Here is a 24,519-nt window from a genome sequence, read left to right on the forward strand (position 1 = left end):
ACTGTATCGTGGGATTTTAAAAAATATTTTATTTAATTATTTATCGCAGATATTTTGTTATAATGCAGGATTTTGCATTATTGTGTACGTATGTTGTTAAAGTTACGTAGGTTTAAGAGTGTAGAATATGTTTAAGAACATAAGTAGTGTTTATAAAAGTGTGGAAAGGTTAATAAGGGACTGGGAATGGTTTATAAGTGTGTGGGAAGGGTTTATAAAGCCTTAAAATATATATAAATACTAAAATAAATGTAAGGTTCCTACCTCACAGATTTTCACCTGTCGCGGGGGGGTCTAGAACATAATACCCGCGATAAGTGAGGGAATACTGTACATTAAACTAAAAAGGTTTTGCACAGCAAAGGAAACCATCAAAAAAATAAAGACAACCCAGTGAATGGGACAACATATTTGCCGAAACATTTGATAAGGGATTAATATTCAAAATCTATAAAGAACTTATAAAACTCAATACCAAATAAGCAAATAATTCAATTAAAAAATGGACAAAGGAGCTGAATGGACACATCTCCAAAGATGACATACAGATGGCCAATAGACATATGAAAAGATGTTCTACATTACTACTAATCATCAGAGAAATGCAAATTAAAAGCACAATGAGATATCACCTCACACCAGTCAAAATGGCCATCACCAATAAATCAACAAACAACAAGTGCTGTAGAAAATGTGCATAAAAGTGAACCTTTCTGCAACGTTGATGGGAATGCTGACAGATCCAGCCACTGTGAATGCAGTATGGAGTTACTTCAAAAAATTAAAAATTGAACTGCTTTTTGACCCAGCAATTCCATTTCTGGTAATTTCAAAGGAAACTAGATAGACTAATTTCAAAGAATATATGCACTCCTATGTTCATTGCACAGAGAAGGAAAACTCTGACTCCAAAAAACCTCCGCTGCCTTGCGGCATACCTCTTCAGGGGAAAGGCTAAGGGAGTAAACCCCGACAGAAAATCCGGAGCCGGAGTCCCTAAGGCGGTTTGACGTTGTAGTCAACACCGGCAACTCCTGCGGCGCACCTGAAGCCAAGCTGTATTGACTCCGTCTTTCCCTTGGACCCTTCAGCTGCGAAGAGAGGGGGGGTCTGCTGCATGGGCAACAGCAGACCCTCCATATCACCCTGCCCAGGCTCTGTAGCTTCACTGGAGAGGACACTCCAGCGTCATCGCAAGATGTCGATTCAACACGAGAGGAGACAGATACCATGTCACTCCCGAGTCGAACTGCACAGCCATTCTCGGCAGTGCAGATAGACTCTTAAGAAGCTACACCATCATCGTCTCTCGAGACGGACGGCTGCCGACGACATGTTCATTGCAGCCAACATTTAGAAGCAGCCCAAGTGTTCATCAGTAGGTAAGTAGATAAAAAAGCTATGATACATTCACACAATAGAATTTACTCAGCTGTAAAAAAAAGAAAATTTTACCCTTTGCAATAACATGGATGGACCCTAAGGTCATTATGCTGAGTGAAATAAGCCAGTCAGAGAAAGGCAAGTAACATGGTTTCACTCATCTGTGGAATTTAATGAACAAACTGTACTAAGAGCAAAACAGAGACAGACTCAAAGACAGAGAGCAGGCTGACATTTCCACAGTTTGGGTGCTGGTGGCAGGGGTGCGTATTGGGGTGTGTGGAAGGATAAAGCAAAAAAGAAAAAGAACTCTTGGACACAGAAAACAGTATGGTGATTGGGGTGGGGGGCTGGGTAGATGTGGAAGAGGGTATAAAGTGAAAAAATACAATAAAAATTATAAAAAGAAATTGATTGAATTTGTATATACCAATAATTAACTATGAGAAAGAGAAATTAAGAATACAATCCCATTTACAATTGTATTAAAAATACGTAGTGCCCTGGCTAGTGTGGCAGTGGATTGAGCACTGGCCTGCGAACCAAAGGGTTGATGGTTCAATTTCCAATCAGGGAAAATGCCTGGGTTGCAGGCCAGGTCCCCGGTTAGGGGTGTGCAAGGGGCAACCACACATGATGTATCTCTCCCTCTCTTTCTCTCTCCTTTCCCCTTTCTCTAAAAATAATAAAATATATTTTTTAAAAAGTAGAAATAAATTTAACCAAGGAAGTAAAATTCCTGTACTCAAAAAATTTTAAGACATTGGCCCCGGCCTGTGTGGCTCAGTGAATTGAATGCCAGTCGGCGAACCAAAGGGTTGCCGGTTCAATTCCCAGTCAAGGCACAAGCCTGGTTTGTGAGCCAGGTCCCCAGTTGGGGGCACATGAGAGGCAACCACACATCGATGTTTCCCTCCCTCTCTTTCTCCTTCCTTTCCTCTCTCTCTAAAAATAATACAATACTTTAAAAAATTGTAAGATATTGAAGAAAAAATTGAAGACAGAAATGAAAACATACACTTCTGCTCATGAATAGAATGAATTTATGTAATTAAAATGTTCTCACTATCCAAAGCAACTTATAGATTTAATACAATTCCTACAAGATAACAATGGCACATGGCATATTTCACAGAACTAGAACATATATTCCAAAAACTTATGACACTTTTATGTTCATTGAAGCATTATTTACAATAGCCAAGACATGGATAAAGAAGATTTGGTATATAATAATACTGTAATAACTATGTATGGTGTCAGATGGGTACTAGACTTAATGGGGAGGATCACTTCCTAAGTTATATAAATGTCTAACTGCAACTGAAAAATTAAATTAGGAATACAACCACTTCAAAACTAGAAACAACCAGAAGTTCCAGAAAATCAAACTCCATGGAAATCCAACAAACAAAGATATAAAGAAGAAATACTCATCCAGACAGGTAGGAGGGGCAGAGCCAGGGCGGAGAGGACTCAGTGTGCTGGTGGCAGAAGTGGCGGCAGCAGCAGACCATCGGAAAGCACAGTTATACCTTTTAAAAAGTCAGGCGGGAAACCTGGGGAGCGTTCCCAACTCCTAACCAGATTGCGAAGCTCATGGTCCTAGCACTGGGAAAAATCAAGCCTCATTGCTTCTGACTGTGCAAACCAGTGGGGGTTGAGGTGGAGGAAGAAACTGCTGGTCTCTCAGCAGAGTCCGCTTGTTTAAAGGGCCCCCATGGTCCTAGAACGTCCGCAGCCCCACCCACTCTGGGAATGACAGCCAGGGCAACAGCCAGAGAGGCACCAGTCCCATACGGAAGTGGGAGAAGTGCCTGGAAAAGGGGCAAGTGCTGGGCAAGTGGCATTGTTCCCTCTCAGACCCCTCCTCCACATACAGTGCCACAATGTGGCGAAATGGGTCACACTGTTTGACGAATCCCTAAGGGTCCACCCCTACAATATAACAGGAGCGACAGCTCTGCTTAAGACATAGAGGCAAAGAAACACAGGAGCCTGTCAAGATGAGGGGACAGAGATGTATGGCCCAAAAGAGGGAACGAATAAAGGTTCCAATGGGAGAACAAAGTGACGAGGAGAGGAGATAGCCAACCTAACAGACGCAGAATTCAAAACACTGGTGAATGAGATGCTCACAGGTTTGACAGATATGCTTGAGTCCAGCAAATGCATAAGAGAAAAATGAAGGCTATGCTAAGTGAAATGAAGGAAAATCCACACAAAAACAATGGTGAAGGGAAGAAAACTGGGGTTCAAATTAATGATTTGGAATATAAAGAAGAAAAAGCAGTCAAACAGTACAGAATGAGAAAACAAGAATTTTAAAAACTGAGGAGAGGCTCAGGAACCTCTGGGACAACTTTAAACATGACAACATCCAAATCATGGGGGTGCGAGTGGAGAAGAGGAAGAGCAAGAAATTGAAAACTGTGTGAAAAAATAATGGAGGAAACCTCCCAAATTTGCAAAGGAAATAGACATAAAAGTACAGGAAGCACAGAGAGTCCGGGGAGAGCTGGTCCCAGAGGGGACCACACCAAGACACATCATGATTAAAATGCCAGTCCTGGCTGGTGTGGCTCAGTGGATTGAGGCCAGCCAGAGAACCAAAAGGTACTGATTCAATTCAGAGTCAGGGCACATGCCTGGGTTGTAAGCCAGGTCCCCACCCCAGCTGGGGGCTTTCAAGAAGCAACTGATTGATGTCTCTCTCTCTCTCTCTCTCTCTCTCTCTCTCTCTCTCTCTCTCTCTCTCTCTTTCTCCCTCCCCCTCTCCTTCCCCTCTCTAAAAGTAAACGAATAAAATCTTAAAAAAATAAAAAAAAAGACCTTTCCGAATCAACATAGTTTAGAAAAAAAACACAATTAAAAAAAAATAAAAACGCCAAAGGTGAAAGATAAAGAGATAATCTTAAAAGCAGCAAGAGAGAAGTGGAGAGTTGCCTACAAAGGGGTGCCTTATAAGACTATCAGCTGATTTCTCGAAACACACTTTGCAGGCAAGAAGGGACTGGCAAGCAGTATTCAATGTGATGAAAAGCAAGGACCTACAACCAAGACTACTCTATCCAGCAAAGCTGTCATTTAGAATAGAAGGGCAGATTGAAGTGCTTCTCAGACAAGGTAAAGCTAAAGGAGTTCATCATCACCAAGTCATTATTATATGAAATGTCAAAGGGACTTTAGATCAAAAGTATGAACATTAAAATGACAAACTCACAACTATCAAGAACTTAATCTAAAAAATAAAAACACAATCCAACTAAGCAAACCAGGATAGGTACAGAATCATAGGTATGGGGCTCATTTGGAGCGTTATCAGCTGGGAGGGGGAAGGGGGAAAAATAGGGAAATGGTGCAGGGATTAAGAAGCATAATTGGCTGGTACAAAATAGACAGGGGAAGTTAAGAATAATACATGGAAGGGTGAAGCCAAAGAACTTATATGCACAATCCATGGGCATGAATGAAGGGGGGTGGGATTGCTGGAGGGAAGGGGGCTACTGGGCAGAGGGGAGCGAAGGGGAAAAAAAATTGGAACTACTGTAACAACATAATTAATGAAATATACTAAAAAAAAGAAAAATTAAATAAAAAAATACAAATTAACAGTATATATAGCCCCTATGACATGAACAAATTTCTTCTATGTATAACTTACACATCTTCCTCTATGCGAAGCTGTTGAATATGAGATTTAATTTTCTGCCCTGAAGTTTTTGAGATAATATTTTCAAGGAGGTGAAAATCATCTTGATTAAAGACTTCATTATCCTCCAGTGGCCCAATGATCTGTAAAGAAGAGTAGGGTGGTCAGTGTGGAAATCTGCAAGATGTAAAGAAGTCCTTTGTTGTCCTCAGGCGAGCTTATGAACCAAATCTCATTAAAGACCCAAGACATGTTCAAGTCTGAATAGTTAATAAAAATATAAAAATAAGACCCCAATGAACTCATAGTTATTAATTTACTTATCAATTTCTCAACTACATAGAATGCAGACTTCTATACTTTCCAATATTTTTACAGTAACCAAATTGTGAAGTAAAATAATATAATTTTCATTAAGTCTCACACAATATAAGTAATAAAGCCAAAATAGAAATGTAGCAGTTGATAACAAAGACTTTACCTTACGTGATAAGACTTAAAAATTTGGAACATCCACCACGGTCTTATTTCAGGGGCTGCAAGATTTTATAAAACAGCGTAAACCTAACCCAACTGAATGCGCACAGACTGAACAAACCATAAGCATGGGCACCACAGGAAATGAGTGCTTCATGTGTCATAGGCCTCACTTGACATGTTCTGAGAGTCATCGCATTCTCACCACCTTACATGATGGCCGGGCAAAATTAAACAGAGAACACATGTCAAAATGAGCAAACTTCCTTTAAAATAAGAGAGCAGAAATAATCATCAGCACCACATAAGCCCTAATCACCTTTGGAAAGAGTGGTTCTGTTTGAAGAGTTTACTACCTTCAGAGGAGAATGCTGCCAACACTGTTCACTGATCTAATTTGAAGTCAAGCTTGTCTCAGGACAAGACCTCACCCTTCCATTGCTGATCACTGCCCTCTGTCCCTTCTTCAGCTTCAGGACATCCCTGCAGTACATGGCATGAGACAAAATGAAATCCATTTTGGAAGACTCAAAGACCTCTTTAAAAAGACTGAAATCCATGCCCTAGGAAAGTAATTGTTATTAAGGAAAAGTAATTGTTATTAGATCATAAAAATAAATAATCATAATGAATAAATTATAAAATGCTCTTTTAGTGGAAAGTATTACTAATTTTAACAATTAACATTATAATGTCTTCATATTCCCTCTCATTTCCCCACCCTCCCACCTATCAAAGTAATGCTAATTTCCTTTCCTGTTCTTTTTGTGATTGCTCAACTGGCAAACTAGTGTTCACGATATCTTTATTCTGCATTCACAAATTTTTCTTATTTCAAGTGAGAATCCTCTAACTAAAACATCAAATATACTCATCATTTTATAACAAATTTTAGAACTAAAAACAGTAAACGTATGTTACATACAAATGAATAAATGTGGGCTTATACTGGAAACACATGAAGAACATATTAGCTTCCAACTCATTACCTGACTTAAATCTCAGTGTTTTGCTTTATCAACAAATAAATATTGTCTATCTTTTAAAACTGTACAAAACAAATGGCTTGTGCTTAAAACATACATAAACTTGTATCAGTCACATCTTGAAACCTAGGAAGTTCAAAAGCAATCAAGGGAATGTGGCGGAAATGATATTTCTTGGAAAGATTCTTCCATTAAAAAAAAGAAATCCTGAGACTCAAACTAAAATCACAAATCCTGATCATGAATAGGCCACTTTAGTCCATGGTAGCGAACTTCTGTGGTAAGTAACAGAGAGAGGTAGTTTCCTGCAATGCTCACAGACTCACCCCAACAGAGAACTCCTCAACATCAGCTCCTGCAGCGAGGGCCTCTGCAGTCTCCTCCTTGGCCATTTTTGTGATGAAGTTCTTAGCAGAGTTTGAAGTCTGTGTCTGGAGAGCTGCCCAGATTGCTCTGGAGATCCGAGTGCTCTCATAATTTATATCTTCACTAGGATTATTGATCATACTTATTCTAACATTGTTACTGGATTTCTATTCAGAAAATAAGAAATAAGGGTTAAATGGTAGATGTTTTCAACTTAAAAAGTGCATTAATAGAAGTCATATTCTATAAATAGAAAATACTACCTCTCTTAAAAGTCTCTGGTAGTTCTCCTCTGCATGCAGAACAAAATAAAAAATGCTATAACCAGGCATTCAAACCCCTACATGAATTGGCCCCTAGCCTACCTTTCCAACTTCATTTCTTACTGTCCTGTAAATACAGCAAACATTATAAACAAACCATCAGAGCCGTATATTCCCCCTACATATTTTGTATTCTTCTAATATGCATATCGTGCCTCACATTGGCAAGTAAACCCCAAGTACACACATCTTTGCTTCCTTAAATTCCAAGCATTCTTCAGGGCTCTCTGTTCAAACCCTTCTTCATTCACCCAGATTCCTAATAAAAATTAATCTCTCCCTGGGTAAAAAGACAAGAATCCATGTGAGAGAGGATATCTGAGACCCATAAAACCAAAAAAGGTCTCATATCAAGAACACAAGCACCAGAAATTCATACTTATGCATATTTAAAGACATATATAAGAATGTTCACAGCAGTATTCTTCAGAATATCGCCAAACTACAAACAACCCAAATGTCCATCAAATACACTAAACAAACAAAACTATGATTAAGTTATATGACATAAAACCACACAATGAAAAAGAACTATCACTACTTGTGATTTCATGGATCTCAAAAATGTTAAGGAAAGAAACCGAACATGAATGCATACTATAAGATTCCATTTAAGTAAGTAATAAATAGGCAAACCTATTCTATAATGTGAGAAGAGAGGAAGGCTAGGGAGCCCTGATGTGACCACAAGCAGGTAAGGGCTTTTCAAGAATTTGTTATTTCTCTTTACCTGGGTGGTGATCACATGGGTATGCTCACTTTGAAACACTATGTATCCTATGATTTGTGCACTTCTTTGGAACCTATATTTTACTTCAATTAAAGTATTTATTTAAAATATTCAACTCTCCCTTCCTGTTCTCCCACTCTACCACCACTTGAGCATTTTATCAATATGAGTGAGAGCACTTTACACATGTATCTATCGTCCTTCACTAGGATGACTCCTAATTTAACTTTGAATTAACCACAGCAACTAAGCTGTTCCCTTATATAATACGGCCCTCAGCACATCATTGATGTTGAAATCACTTGGATGTGTCAGCAATTCAGTCAGCCTCCCAGAGACACAGGGTGTCTAGGGGTCACGGGAAGGGTGTGAAACCTGAATAAAGATTCAATCTGCAAATTGCTCAGGAAAAGGAAATGGAACATCTCATTCTCTGATGATGACACTCTCCACCACCCCCCACTGCCAGTCATTCAAGTTCAATGATCACATGATGCACAGCTTTCAGACCATCACATGTGCATATCTCTGCATGCTGAGACCTGTTTCTATCAAACTTGCACTCACGTGCCTGCATGGTATTTCCCACACCTGGACCTGTCTCCATATAAGGACCCTGCCTTTACAATATTCAACATGATCTTTGCAGCTTCTCTGTAGCAAGAAAATGAGGAGTTATACAATAAAAAATGTCTATGATGATCTCACTATTTTTTCCTCTAAAAGAATCCATCCCCTTAAATAAAGCTAGACTACTGCAGTCTTCTCTTTTTTCTTACTAACTGGCAAACATCTGAAGAAGCAATGCTCTTTCCCTTCAAACACGAGGAAAGCAGGACCTGCTCTCTCCACCAGAACAAGTATATCAACACAAGCATGCTCATGAGGACAAAATGAAGTTGTAGACACTTGCCTGATGTTTAATAGCATCATACAATAATTGCCTTCCAGAAGGGCTATCAAAATCCCCAACAATCCAAAAAGTTACTGGCCTAATAAAAGAATCATCTGTAGAAAAATAAAACAACATATTGAGTTGGAGGGGAAAAAAGCACATTCTATGTTTCAATATTGTTATTAAGCCAAATAATTTCTGAAAACCATGCAAATTAAAGAAAATTATAAGTTTAATAAAGATACAAAACAAAAGTAGTGAAACTTTGATAGTAGAATGAAAGCAGGGTACTTATAAACTAGGGGCATGCACTTACTTATTCTACTATGGTTTGGGCATCTGTTAGCATATAAAATGAAAAAAGTCTTTGAACATGTGGGTAACGTGTTATAGTCTTAAATCATATTAATTTGTAACTTTCTGAAATATACTTCTTTGCAAACATTTGTACAAAATTTATCTGAATAAATAAATTATCTGTTACCACAGGTTCCAGAAACATCCCAATAAAGGGTTAATAAACTCTGAATTACAGCAGTGCCTGAAAAAAGTAATTAAGAAAAGGAACAGAACATTCTGAAGTTTAAAGTTACCATAAATTTCCTTGGAGGACATTCCTGGGCAAAGGTAAAGGAAAAAGAGTAGAAAAAAAGAAAATGTCATTTCCATAATTATTGCCTACTATAAAATTTAATTTTTTTAATCGTATTTTTTCCACTACCATTTCCATTTATCCTGCTTATACGCCCCTCCCCACTGCTGTCAACTATGAAATTTTAAATAATCCCTAACATGACCTATGCTTTTTTCTGCTCCTTAGTCTCACTAGTGTTTAGCACTGTTCCAATTCTCCTCAGAACTAATTTATTGAGTAATCAAATGGAAAAATTACTGTACTTATATATATCTGGGAAACCAGATATTCTCTCTGGGAGAGTACAATGGAGATAAAAACAACTACATTAAATGACAGTCAGTGCTTTGGGTGACCACAGAGGAAAAGCATGTCTGCCATTAAAAGGACATCACTTCACACAATCTTAGTTTAAATAAATAACTACATAAAAATCAGTTTTAAAACACAAGTATTTCTAGAGCCAAGTTTATCTTTAAAAAACTAACCCAATGTTGTCACTGAAGAGGTAAGTCAAACCAATTTCCAATCCACTAATCCATTAACATCAAATGTTTTCCCACTTGGAACCATGAAAAAATTTTCCTTTCTACTTTAACATTTAATTTAAAATTTAAAAAGACAGCATTTAAATTTTCAAAAATACATAAAGAAATTTTAAACAGGTATTTTCTATACTCAAATCATTAAAATATATACCGTGTCTCACAACAAATACTAATGATTGATTTTTTTCAAATATTATAATAAAATGTTGAATCCAAGATAAACCTAGAGTGTATTACCTTTCTTTGTCAGATAGTTCATACTATTGGCTATAGCAGCAGTCTTGCCTTCAGAATCCAAGGCAGTAAATCTAGCATAATCATCCACAAAAAAGTTATCTGTAAAAAATTTAAGTAGATTTATAATTAATATGCCTAAATTCACTCTGTTAATATTCAACTAATAATTTGATATGACCATATTACAAGTTTTAAGAAAATGCATGAGTGACATAACTGCTTCATGTTTATTGAACAACTTAACAATCCCATTGATCCCTACTCCATTAATCACATTTCAAGATACAAAGTTAATAAAGGTGTACAAATCTCACAGAATTGTCATATATGTATGTCATTTTAATGGTTTAAATTTATTCTATTACCACTTCTAACACTTTACTAAAGAATAATCTCTTAAAGATATCCCCTTAACTTCCTCTCTCTCTTCCATTCTCCATCTACCATAATAAGCTTTTCTACCCTACTTGGACGTTTGGGGGGGGGGGTCCACAATGTAAAAATACATATATAAGAAAATTCTCACTTTAATGTTTTCATGTGTCAGCAAACAGTATTATTTTTAGCCCTAACAGAAATAAAAAGGTCATTCTCAGATACATAGCTTTTCTGATTAAACAGCAATGAGCAATGCTCTCATTCATCATTTCCCTGCCAGACTACTCTTGCTAAACTTCCAGTTTCATTAAGTCACTCCCTTGCTCTAAACTACACAGTAAATTCTTCCTACCTAGAAAATGGACTCTAGTCTGGAATTATAAACCCTCTATCTCCAGCAATCTCCCCAGTATTATTTATTATGATACCCCAACACTAATGCCATTTTTGTCTCACTGTCTTCCAAGCACACCTTGCTTTGACCACAGTCCTATTTGTCTACCCATTCATTCACCCACTTATCATTTCATTCAACAAAACATATGAAGGGCCTACAAACCATTCAGTCAATATTCTAGTAAAGAAAATCAATGGTAAATAAGACAGAAGTGGCTCATGACATCATGTAAAGGAGGGGAGAAGGCACCATGGTCTTAAAACTGAGTATTCTCTAAAAAAGTCTGGGACAACACAGGCCAAGAGCAGCATAGGTGATGAAGCTATGACCACTGGGTCAAGATGATGCCCGCTGCTCCTTCACTGACAGCTCTAAACACTCACTCAACGGACTGCAGCTTTACCTCTGTGGACTAGCACTCTTTCACAGCTGATTACTATGGCACTCAGTGAAAAAATAAACCCAAAACACAGAACTATTTCTATGCTCCTTAACATGAGTACTTCAAAGATAACTACTTTTTAAGTATTTTTTATTGATTACGCTATAACAGTTATCCCAATTTTTTTCCCCTTTCCCCTACTCCACACAGTCGGCAGCCGTCCGTCTCGAGAGACGATGGTGTAGCTTCTTAAGAGTCTATCTGCACCGCTGAGAATGGCTGTGCAGTTCGACTCGGGAGTGACACGGTATCTGTCTCCTCCCGTGTTGAATCGACATCTTGTGATGACGCTGGAGCGTCCTCTCCAGTGAAGCTGAAGCTACAGAGCCTGGGCAGGGTGATATGGAGGGTCTGCTGTTGCCCACGCAGCAGACCCCCCTCTCTTCGCAGCTGAAGGGTCCAAGGGAAAGACGGAGTCAATACAGCTTGGCTTCAGGTGCGCCGCAGGAGTTGCCGGTGTTGACTACAACGTCAAACCGCCTTAGGGACTCCGGCTCCGGACGGGGTTTACTCCCTTAGCCTTTCCCCAGAAGAGGTATGCCGCAAGGCAGCGGAGGTTTTTTGGAGTCAGAGTTTTCCTTCTCTGATGTGCCCTGACTGGAAGATCGAACCAGCGACACTTAGCTCGCAGGCCGACGCTCAATCCACTGAGCCAAACCAGCCAGGGTCACTCCACACAGTATTATTACAGAAACAGGAGTATCCAAAAAACCCCAGAGTTTGCGGCTGGGGGATGGGGAGAAGGAAGCAGCTTTCAGGATGCCTTCACATGCCTGAGGCTGGTGGCTGGTGTCTTTGTTATGCAAAATAGCTTTAATGCATCCAAGGCCTCAGGTAGATGGGAGGGGTTTTGGACCGTGGGATGGTACTGAAAGAGCTTACAGAACCTGCGTGAGGTTCTGTGAATGGTCAGAACTGGTTACCATGCGCTCTGCATCACAGGACTCTGTCAGGGATTTAAAAATAAGCCGCAGGGAGGTAAGATGGCGGAGGAGTGAGGAGAGGTTGCGGTTTTAGGCTCCGGAGACCCGTCTGCAGTTTGGTCTAATTGCAGACAGAACATCTCAGTGAGCAGCTGGACATTGGCGGGAGTTGAGCCAAGGCACTGCTGGATTAGAGAAAATCCATCTGGGAACAACCTGTTTAGTGAGGATAGCGGAGAAAAAGGGGACGAAACGGGATTCCTGACTGGGGCGGCTGCCCGAGCTGTGGCGGGAAGCACACAAAGGATTTTTGGCGACCACAGGCTACCCCAGAGAGGAGTCAGGCGGAGAGCGGATCTCTGCCCGCTGGCAGAGACGGGACTCGACCAAGTGGCATTGGCGCTGAAGGACAGGAGACAGCGTGCCGCCGGGCAAGTGAGAACATAACTCTCCTTTATATTTTTCTCTAGTGGACGGTGGAGACGGGAGGAAAGTTTGGGGGTGGTAGGCCGTTCTGGAGGAGCCCAGGCGCAGAGGCCCGCTCATCCACTCCTCAACCCTACCATTGGGTCGCGGGGGCGCACATAGGGAAGTGCTCTCATTCACTGGCCCAGGTGCGCGGGGTCGTGAGTCCAGGCGTCCCTCGGACACTCCCCAACGGACATAAGATCAGTGCCCCAACGGGCACAGGGAGGGCCCACTGAACACGCAGAGGACTGTGCACAGACACCCCTAGACAGCTCCCGTGGGCGCAGGGCCCCAGGCCGGAAAGCAGACCACTAGCGCAGGCTCTGTTTGTGCCCGCCCAGACGGGTGAGGGAAGGTGGGCAGCTGCAGCACGGGAACAGCGGGAGGCGGCGACCCACGGACGCTCGATTCCACTGAGCACAAGTGTCCCTTCCCCTGCCCTAAGAGGCGAGAGACCAACTCCCAGAGCTCGGCTCAGCGGGACTGAGGGCACGGGGCGGCGCGCGAGTGCAAAAGCACCTCAGCCAGGGGTCAGTGGGCGCCAATCCCGGGGAAAGCTCTCGGGCCGCCCGCGCGGGCAGGGACACCTCAGTACGAACGCGGAACCGCCGCGGCCCAGCGAAGGCAGGAGCCAATCCCGGGGAAAGCGCTCGGGCCGCCCGCGCGGGCAGGGACGCCTCGGCGCGAACGGGGAACCGCCGCGACCCAGTGAAAGCAGGAGCCAATCCCGGGGAAAGCGCTCGGGCCGCCCGCGCTGGCAGGGACGCCTCGGCGCGAACTGGGAACCGCCGCGGCCCGGCAGCAGTGGGCTCCAACCGCAGGGCAAACTCTCGGGCCGCCCGAGAGCGCAGGGGCTTGCGCGCAAGGGCACCTCAACTGGCTCCAGCAAGCAGCAAGGGAGCGCGCCGTGCGGGCAACCGCGGGCGCGCACCATAGCGGCAACCGGGGGCGCACACCAGTCCTGCAAAAAACAAGAACGTCTGACCTGCCACACTAGACCAGCTGCGGACCCAGAAAAAGAAGGCAACACACCAAGGCTAAAACGGAGTAAAAACATCGATTTTTTTTTCCAAGTTTTTTCTCCCAAATTTTTTCTCCCTTGTTCTTTCTTTCTTCTTAATTATTTCTTTTCTTTCCTTCTTTCTTTATTCTTTTCCTGGGTTTTTTTTGGGGGGTTTTTGGGGGGTATATATATATATATATTTTTTTTTTCTCTCTCTTTTTTCTTTCTTTCTTCTTTATTCTTTCTTTTCTATCTTTCTTTGTTCCTTTCTTTCTTCCCTTTTGGGGTTTTTTTTAGGGGGGGTTTTGTGGTAAATTTTTTATTTTCTTCTCTTTCTTCTTTTCTTTCTTCTATTTTCTTGGGGATTTTTTGGGGGGGTGTTTTTCCTTCACCTCTTCCAATAATAACAAACTTTATCTCTAACGTGTTGCATAAAACCTCTCCTTCTCACCCTTTCTCTTTAATCATGGTTTATTCGTTTGTGTGTCTAGCTTAGCCCCCCTATCACTCTAAATAATATAATTACTATATAAACCCAAATACAATACAATCCCACTTTCTTACTATACTATGTATTTTTCTATCCTTTTCTTCTATTTTTATTAACATACAATGTAAATATTACTAACTGGCTTGCACAGTCTCAACTATTATTAATCTATCAACCCCTCTATCAAAAATTATATTTTTCCTCCCCCAAAACAACTCTTATCTATTCTTCTTATAGTATAAAAGCTCAAATCTCTTTACATTTATATTAATACGGGCTAGTTGGCTAACGATAGCAGGATAGAGTGGGGGATACTTTCTGAGGGTGTGGGTCTCCTGCCTGGGCTGTGTGTTTATGTTTTTAACAGCATATCCACAAAAGAACTCAAGACAAAGCAGATAGAGTGACTCTCAACCAAGTAGCCAGAAGGAAGATCCTATCAAAGAACATCTGAAATATAACCGAACAGCATAAACAAACGACATAAAGGGTAACTCAAGACCATCAGGCTCAGGATATCAAAGAGACTGCACCACTGAAACTCCCAGACCTTCGATAAAGAATATTACATCACAAAGGAGGGAAGTCAAAGCAGACTACCCCCCCCAAAATAAATAAATAAATAAATAAATAAATAAAAACAAAAAGAATCCAACATGGTAAGACGCAAAAATAACCCCTCAATGAAAAGAAAAGAGGAATCCTCAGAAAGAGAGATAGACGAAATAGACATAGCCCAAATGTCAGACATGGAATTCAAAACAATGGTGGTAAAGAAGCTCAATATACTCGACATCCTTACAATCAACTATGACAAACTTCAAGGAAGTTACCAGCAGCTCCAAGAAAATTACAGGGAACTGGCAGAGAACTACACCAGCATAAAAAAAGACATAGAAATTGTTAACAGGAACCAGGAAGAACTTAAGAATACAATCTCTGAACTGAAAAACACAGTAGAATCAGTCAAAAGCAGACTTAACGAAGCAGAGGATCGGATTAGTGAGTTAGAAGATAATGTAGAGAAAAACTCCCAGACAATACAGCAAAATGAAAAACGATTGAAAAAATATGAACAAGATGTAAGGGAATTACAGGATAGCATTAGGAAAAATAATTTAAGGATCATCGGAATACGAGAGGGAGAAGAAAAGGAACATGGAATTGAAAATCTGATAGGAGAAATAGTGACAGAAAATTTTCCGAACCTGATGAGAGGAAAAGCTATGCAAGTCCAAGAAGCACTGAGAGTTCCAATCAAGAGGAACCCCCAAAAACCCACTCCAAGGCACATCATAGTTAAAATGGCAACATTCCAAGACAAAGAGAGAATCCTAAAAGCAGCAAGAGAAAAGCAGCAAATAACATACAAGGGAGCTCCGATAAGGCTATCAACTGATTTCTCAACAGAAACATTACAAGCCAGAAGGGAATGGTCAAAAATATTTCAAGCAATGAAAAACAAAGGCCTACAACCAAGAATACTCTACCCAGCAAGGCTCTCATTCAAAATAGAAGGTGAAATAAGGAGTTTCTCAGACAAAGGAAGACTGAAAGAATACATCTCCACCAAACCAGCATTGCAAGAGATGCTAAAGGGACTGTTCTAAGAAAAAAAGAAGAAAAAAACAAGAGAGGAGAGGAACAGAGGTACAAAGGGAAATGAATAAATACACATCAATAATAACCTTAAATGTAAATGGATTAAATGCTCCAATTAAAAGACATAGGGTAACGGAATGGATAAGAAAACAGGACCCACATATTTGCTGTCTACAAGAAACACACCTCAAAACAAAAGATTTACACAGACTGAAAGTAAAGGGATATAAAAAAATATTCCAAGCAAACGGACCGGAAAAAAAAGCCGGGGTAGCAGTTCTCATATCAGACAAAACGGATTTCAAAGCAAGGACAATAAAAAGAGACAAAGAAGGACACTTCATAATACTTAAAGGAACAATCCATCAAGAAGATATGACTTTGATAAACATATATGCACCCAACATAGGAGCACACAAATACATAAAGCAAATACTAGAAGACCACAAAAAGGATATCAAAAACAACACACTCATAGTAGGGGACTTCAACACTTCATTATCAACAATAGACAGATCATCAAAGCAAAGAAACACCAAGGATATACAGGCATTGAACAACACACTAAACCACATGGATCTAACTGATATATATAGAACTTTTCACCCCAAAGAAGCAAAATATACATTCTTTTCAAGTGCACATGGGACATTTTCAAAGATAGACCACATGATAGGTCACAAAACAAGCCTCAACAAATTCAAGAAAATTGAAATCATATCAAGCATCTTTTCAGATCACAATGCCCTGAAACTAGAAATCAACCTCAGAGAAAAAAATCAAAGACACCCAAACTCATGGAGATTGAATAACACGCTCTTAAATAACGAATGGGTTAACAATGACATCAAAGAAGAAATCAAGAAATTTCTAGAAACTAATGATAATGAGCACACAACAACCCAAAACCTGTGGGACACAGCAAAAGCAGTCCTGAGAGGGAAGTTTATAGCAATACAGGCATATCTGAAAAGGCTAGAAGAATCTCAAATAAAACACCTAACCACAATGCTATAAGAACTAGAACAACAACAACAAACAAAGCCTAGGGCAAGAAGAAGGAATGAAATCATCAAGATCAGAGCAGAACTAAATGACATAGAGACTAAACAAACAATCCAAAAGATCAACAAAACTAGGAGCTGGTTCTTCGAAAAAATCAACAAAATCGACAAGCCTCTAGCCAGTCTAATCAAGAAAAAAAGAGAGAAGACACAAATAAACAAAATCAGAAATGAAAGAGGAGAAATCACGACTGATACCTCAGAAATACAAATGATAGTTAGAAATTACTTCAGACAACTGTATGACAAGAAATTTGACAATCTAGAAGAAATGGACAAATTTCTAGAAACATACAACCTTCCAAAACTAAATCAAGAAGAAGTGGAAAGTCTCAACAGACCAATAACAAAAAAGGAAATTGAAACAGTAATCCAAAATCTCCCGGCACACAAAAGCCCTGGACAGGATGGCTTCACAGGTGAATTCTACAAAACATTCAGGGAAGAACTAACTCCTATCCTCCTCAAACTGTTCCAAAAAATCCAAGAAGAGGGGAAAATCCCAAACTCTTTCTATGAAGCCAGTATTATCCTAATCCCCAAACCAGGTCAAGACACAACAAAGAAAGAAAACTACAGGCCAATATCACTGATGAACATCGATGCTAAAATCCTCAATAAAATATTGGCAAACAGGATCCAGCAATACATCAAAAAGATCATACATCATGATCAAGTGGGCTTCATTCCAGGGATGCAAGGATGGTTTAATATTCGCAAATCAATAAATATAATACATCACCTAAACAGAATGAAAGACAAAAATCACATGATCATATCAATAGATGCAGAAAAAGCATTTGATAAAGTACAACACCCATTTATGATGAAAACACTCAGCAAAATGGGAATAAAGGGAGCATATCTTAACATAATTAAGGCTATATATGAGAAGCCTGAGGCCAACATCATACTCAATGGACAAAAACTGAAAGCATTCCCCCTGAACTCAGGAACTAGACAAGGTTGTCCACTCTCTCCACTCCTTTTCAACATAGTGTTGGAAGTCCTAGCCACAGCAATCAGACAAGAAAAAGAAATAAAAGGCATCCAAATTGGGAAAGAGGAAGTGAAACTTTCATTATATGCAGATGACATGATAGTATACCTAGAAAATCCTATAAACTCCACTAAAAGACTACTCAATATAAGTGAATTTGGCAAAATCGCAGGGTACAAAATAAATATACAGAAATCTAAGGCATTTCTGTACACCAACAATAAAATAGCAGAGACAGAGACAAAAAAGAAAATACCATTTACTATAGCAACAAGAAAAATAAAGTACCTAGGAGTAAACTTAACCAAAGAGATAAAAGACCTGTACTCTGAAAATTACATAACATTGAAGAAAGAAATTAAGGAAGAAACAAATAAATGGAAGCAAATACCATGTTCTTGGATGGGAAGAATCAACATCATCAAAATGGCCATACTACCCCAAGCAATTTACAAATTCAATGCAATCCCTATTAAAATACCAATGACATATTTCACAGACCTAGAACAAATACTCCATAAATTCATATGGAACCAAAAAAGACCCCGAATAGCAAAAGCAATCTTGAGACAGAAGAACACAGCAGGAGGAATCACAACACCAGATATCAAACAATACTACAAAGCCACTGTAATCAAAACAGTATGGTACTGGCATAAGAACAGACATATAGATCAGTGGAACAGAATAGAGAGTCCAGAAATAAACCCAGGCCTCTATGGTCAACTAATCTTTGATAAAGGAGGAAGGAACATAAAATGGAGTGAGAAGAGCCTCTTTAACAAATGGTGCTGGGAGAACTGGATAGGGACCTGCAAAAAAATGAAACTAGACCACCAACTTACACCACACACGAGAATAAACTCAAGATGGATCAAAGACTTAAATGTAAGCCGTGACACCATAAAAGTCCTAGAGGAAAACATAGGCAAGAAAATATCAGATATCTCACGTAACAATCTCTTCACGGATACATCTCCTAAAGCAAGAGAAATAAAGGAAAAAAATAAATAAATGGGATTACATCAAACTGAAGAGTTTCTGCTCAGCAAAAGAAAACATCAGCAAGATGAAAAGGAAACCAACCATATGGGAAAACATATTTGCCAATGACATCACAGACAGGGGACTGATTTCCAAAATATATAAAGAGCTGATACGACTCAACATCAAGAAAACAAACAACCCAATTAAAAAATGGGCAAGGGACCTGAACAAACACTTCTCCGAAGAGGACATACAGAAGGTCCATAGACACATGAAAAAATGCTCAACATCATTAGCCATCAGGGAGATGCAAGTAAAAACCACAATGAGATACCACTTTACACCTGTCAGAATGGCCATCATCAACGAATCAACAAGTAACAAGTGCTGGCGAGGATGTGGAGAAACGGGAACCCTACTGCACTGTTGGTGGGAATGCAGACTGGTGCAGCCACTATGGAGAACAGTATGGAATTACCTCAAAAGATTAAAAATGGAACTGCCTTTTGAACCAATGACTCCACTACTAGGATTATACCCGAAGAATCTTGAAACCCCAATTCAAAAGAACTTATGCACCCCTATGTTCATTGCAGCACTGTTTACAATAGCTAAGTGCTGGAAACAACCTAAGTGCCCATCTGTAGATGAGTGGATCAAAAAACTGTGGTACATTTACACAATGGAATACTATGTAGCAGAAAGAAAGAAGGAACTCCTGCCATTTGCAACAACATGGATGGAACTAGAGAGAATTATGCTTAGTGAAATAAGCCAGGCAAAGAAAGAAAAATACCATATGATATCACCTAATACAGGAAACTAAAGAACAACACAAACAAAGGAACTAAATAGAACAAAGAGCAGAATAGCAGTCAATAGGGGGGAGGGGAGAGGGAGAGAAGGGGGATAAGTAAGGGAAGGGTTTAATTAAAGAGCCTGTATGAAAGACTCATGGACATGGACAACGGGGAGGGATATGATTGTGGGAGAGGGGGTGGGTTGGGTGGGGGAGAGAAATTGGGGGAAAAGGGGACAACTGTAATTGAAAAACCAAAATAAAAAAATAAAAAAAAAAAAAAAAATAAGCCGCAGACATTTTAACCAGGCTGTCCATGCAGATTTAACGGGGACTGGCGATGCAGTTTTAAGGAAGGGACCTACCTTGCTGCTTTGAAAAAGGAAGGCTCTCCATGTGGATTACAAAGGACTAACCATGCAGTTTACAATGATGCTAAGAATCCACAAGGTTCTGGATTAAAAGCTGGTGGACACCTTAGCACAGACCTCCCCAGTCAGGACTGAATGACTGGCAGCTACTGGTAAAGTTGAACCATGTTTAGAAAGTAGGGAAACGGTATCTCTAACTTTTCTAAAACTAGCCTGTTTTGGGAGGGGGAGGCAAGGATATGTGCTTATGGGTGTTTTAAAGAACATAAGACTTAAAGGCAGAAATCCGCAAATAATTAGATCTATATAACTGTTAAATAATTTTTCTTTTCACTAAACTCTGGTATTGAGAGTTATAATTTTGGCGGCGGGCAATCGGGCCCCTAACTAAAGAGCCCATGGGTTCTGTTTCAATTGGAGCAACCCAGGGGTTCTGTAACAGTATGAACCTTCCCTCCAGTAATCTCCCTCCCGCTTAGTTCATGTCCATAAATTGTGCATGAGTTCTTTGGCTTCTCCATTTCCTTTACTATTCTTAACACATCCCTGTTTATTTTGTACCTACCAATTATGATTCTTAAACCCTGTACCTTTTCTCCCACTCTCCACCTTCCCTGTCATAGTTGATAACCCTCCAAATGATCTCCATATTTATTATTCTGTTCCTATTTCGGTTGTTTCCTTAGTTTGTTTTTGTTTTCTTATATTCAGTTGTTGATAGTTCTGAGATTGTTGTCATTTTACTGTTCATAGTTTTGATCTGCTTCTTTTTCTTAAGTAAGTCCCTTTAACATTTCATATAATACGGTCTTCGTGATGATGAACTCCTTTAGTTTTACCTTGTCAGGAAGCACTTTATCTGCCCTTCCATTCTGAATGTTAGCTTCGCTGGACAGAGTAATTTAGATTGTGGGTTCTTGCTTTTCATCACTTTGAATACTTCTTGCCTACAAAGTTTCTTTTGAGAAGTCAGCTGATTGTCTCATGGGAATTCCTATGTAGGTAATTCTCTGCTTTTCTCTTGCTGCTTTTAAGATTCTCTCTCTATAACCTTTGGAATTTTAATTATGATGTGTCTTGGTGTGGTCTTCTTTGTGTCCAAGTTATTTGGGACTCTGTGCTTCCTGGACTTGTATGTCTATTTCCTTTGCTAAATTACAGAAGTGTTCTTTCATTACTTTCTGTCTTTTTTTAAATCACTATTCAGTCATAGTTGTGCCAAGTTTCCCCCCATTGCCCTCCCCTGCCCCACAGGCCACTCCACTTCCACAGTTAATCCCCACCCTGTTGTCCATATCCATGTGTCCTTTATACTTGATCCTTGACTACAGTCTTTCCCTTCCTTCCCTCCTTATCGCTCTCACCCTCCCCTCTGATCACTGTCAGTCTGTTCCTTGCTTACATGCCTCTGGTTTTATTTTGCTCATTTGTTTGTTTCATTCGTTAGGTTGCTGTAATAGATGAGATCATATGGTATTTGGCTTATTTCACTTAGTATAATACTTTCCAGTTCCATACTGTTGCAAAAGGTAGGAGTTCCTTCTTTCTGCTGTGTAGTAGTCCATTGTGTAAATGTACCACGGTTTTTGATCCATTATTTTTTGATGGGCAGTTAGGTTGTTTCCAGCATTTGGCTATTGTAAATAATGGAGCTATGAATATTGGGGTGCATAGGATCTTTTTAATTGATGTTTCAGGATGCTTAGGGTATAATGCCAGCAGTGGGATCTTTGAATGAAAAGGCATTTCCATTTTTATTTTTTAGAGGAAATGCCATACTGCTTTCCACAGTGGCTGCACCAGTCTGCACTCCCACCAACATTGTACCTAGAGTACCCTTTTTTCCGCATCCTCACCAGAACTTGTTGTGGGTTGATTTGTTAATGATGGCCATTCTGACCAGACTGAAGTGATATCTTATTGTGGTTTTAATTTGCATCCCTCTGAGAGCTAGTGATGTTGAGCATTCTTTCATATGCCTATGGACCCTTTGTATGTTCTCTTTGGAGAAGTGTTAGTTCAGGTCCTTTGCCCATTTTTTAATAGGATTGTCTGTCTTCTTGGTGTTGAGTCATGTAAGTTCTTTACAGATTTTGGGGATCAATCCTTTGTCGGAGGTATCATTGGCAAATTTGTTTCCCCATATTGTTGGTTCCCTTTTCATCTTGCTGATGTTTTCTTTTGCTGAACAAAAACTCTTTAGTTTGATGTAGTCCCTTTTTTCCCTTTGCCTTAGGAGATAAATCAGTGAAAATATTCATACGTGGGATATCTGAAATTTTCCTGCCTATGTTTTCCTCTAGGACTTTTATGGTGTGACAGCTTATATTTAAGTCCTTTATCCATTTTGAGTTTATTCTGGTGTATGGTGCAAGTTGGTGGTCTAGTTTCATTTTTTTTTTGCACATCGCTGTCCGGTTCTCCCAGCACCATTTGTTGAGGAGGCTCTTTTCACTCCATTTTACATTCCTTCCCCTTCTGTCAAATATTAGTTGACCATAGAGGCCTGGGTTTATTTCTGGGCTCTCTATTCTGTTCCATTGATCTATATGTCCGTTCTTATGCCAGTACCAGACTGTTTTGACTACTGTGGCCTTGTAGTATAGTTTGATATCAGGTATTGTGATTCTTCCTACTGTGTTCTTCTGACTCAAGATTGCTGTGGCTATTCAGGGTCTTTTTTTGGTTCCATATAAATTTTTGAAGTATTTGTTCTAGGTCTGTGAAATACGTCGCTCATATTTTAATTGGGATTGCACTGAATCTGTAAATTGCTTTGGGTAGTATGGACATTTTAATGATGTTGATTCTTCCCATCCATGAACATGGTATATGCTTCCATTTACTTGGATCTTCCTTAATTTCTTTCTTCAGTGTTATGTAGTTTTCCAAGTACAAGTCTCTTATTTCCTTGGTTAGGCTTATTCCTAGGTACCTTATTTTTCTTGTTGCTATAGTAAATGGGATTTTTTTTCTAGTTTCTATCTTTAATATTTTATTGTTGGTGTACAGAAATGCTTCAATTTCTGAATATTGACTTTGCACCTGCTATTTTGCCAAATTCGCTTATAGGGTTGAGTTGTTTTTTGGTGGAGTCTACAGGGTTTTCTATGTACACTATCATATCATCTGCAAATAATCACAGTGTTACTTCTTTTCCAATTTGGATGCCTTTTATTTATATTTCTTGTCTGATTGCTGTGACTGGAACTTCCAATACTATGTTGAATGGGAGTGGAAAGGGTGGGCATCATTGTCTTATTCCTGATCTTAGGGAGAATGCTTTCAGTTTTTGACTTTTGAGTATGATGTTGGCTTCAGGTTTCTCGTATATGGCCTTCATTATGTTGAGGTATGCTCCCTCTATTCCCATTTTGCTGAGTGTTTTCATCATAAATGGGTGTTGTACTTTATCAAATGCTTTTTCAGCATCTGTTGATATGATCATTTAATTTTTGTCTTTCATTTTATTTATGTGTTGTATTACATTTACTGATTTGCGAATATTAAACCATCCTTGCATCCCTGGGATGAATCCCACTTGATCGTGGTGTATGATCTTTCTAATGTGTTGTTGGGTCTGGTTTGTCAATGTTTTGTTGAGGATGTTAGCATCTATGTTCATCAGCAATACTGGCCTATAGTTTTCTTTCTTTGTTGTGTCTTGACCTGGTTTTGGAATTAGGGTAATACTGGCTTCATAGAATGAGTCTGGGAGTCTTCCGTCTTCTTGAATTTTTTTGAATAGTAAGATGAGGACAGGAGTTAGTTCTTTTCTAAATGCTTTGTAAAATTCACCTGTGAAGCCATCCGGTCCAGGACTTGTGTGTGCCAGGAGTTTTTTCATTACTGCTTCAATTTCACTAGTTGTTATTGGTCTGTTCAGGCTTTCTGCTTCTTCTTGATTTAGTTTTGGAAGATTATATGTTTCAGAAATTTGTCCATTTCATCTAAGTTGTCAAGTTTCTTGCCATAAAGTAGTTTGTAATTTCTTACAGTCCTTTGTATTTCTTTGCTATTGGTTGTGATTTCTCCTCTTTCATTTCTGATTTTGGTTATTCCTCTCTTTTTCATGATGAGCCTGACTAAAGGCTTGTCGACTTTGTTTATCTTTTCAAAGAATCAGCTCCTCATTTTATTGATCTTTTGAATTGTTTGTTTAGTCTCTATGTCATTTAATTCTGCTCTGATATTGATGATATCCTTCCTTCTACTCACTGTGGGCTTTGTTTGTTGTGCCTCTAGTTCTTGTAGCTGCAGGGTTAGATTTTTTATTTGAGATTCTTCTATCCCTTTTAGGTAGGCCTGTGCTGCTCTGAAATGTGCTCTCAGGACTGCTTTCGCTGTGTCCCATAGATTTTGAA

At 39.6% G+C, this 24,519-nt stretch overlaps 1 protein-coding gene across 3 annotated transcripts in view; it reads right to left on the reverse strand.

Annotated features, from left to right (window-relative positions):
* The window catches only part of UGGT1 (UDP-glucose glycoprotein glucosyltransferase 1), a 195,064-nt gene that overhangs the window by 56,788 nt on the left and 113,757 nt on the right, over window positions 1–24,519 (reverse strand). For 2 of the 3 annotated variants that reach the window (XM_090278874.1, XM_090278863.1), the window contains exons 20-25: window positions 10,232–10,330; window positions 9,406–9,429; window positions 8,831–8,925; window positions 6,825–7,031; window positions 5,944–6,075; window positions 5,048–5,178 (exon numbers count right to left, since the gene is read on the reverse strand). In XM_090278874.1, coding sequence (XP_090135000.1) covers window positions 5,048–5,178; window positions 5,944–6,075; window positions 6,825–7,031; window positions 8,831–8,925; window positions 9,406–9,429; window positions 10,232–10,330 — 688 coding nt within the window. The remainder of the gene's footprint in view (window positions 1–5,047; window positions 5,179–5,943; window positions 6,076–6,824; window positions 7,032–8,830; window positions 8,926–9,405; window positions 9,430–10,231; window positions 10,331–24,519) is intronic. The other variant, XM_090278868.1, reaches the window with a different exon arrangement.

Source organism: Furipterus horrens, unplaced genomic scaffold, assembly GCF_987537825.1.
Source record: "Furipterus horrens unplaced genomic scaffold, mFurHor1.1.pri manual_scaffold_1, whole genome shotgun sequence".
Classification (NCBI taxonomy): Eukaryota; Metazoa; Chordata; class Mammalia; order Chiroptera; family Furipteridae; genus Furipterus; species Furipterus horrens.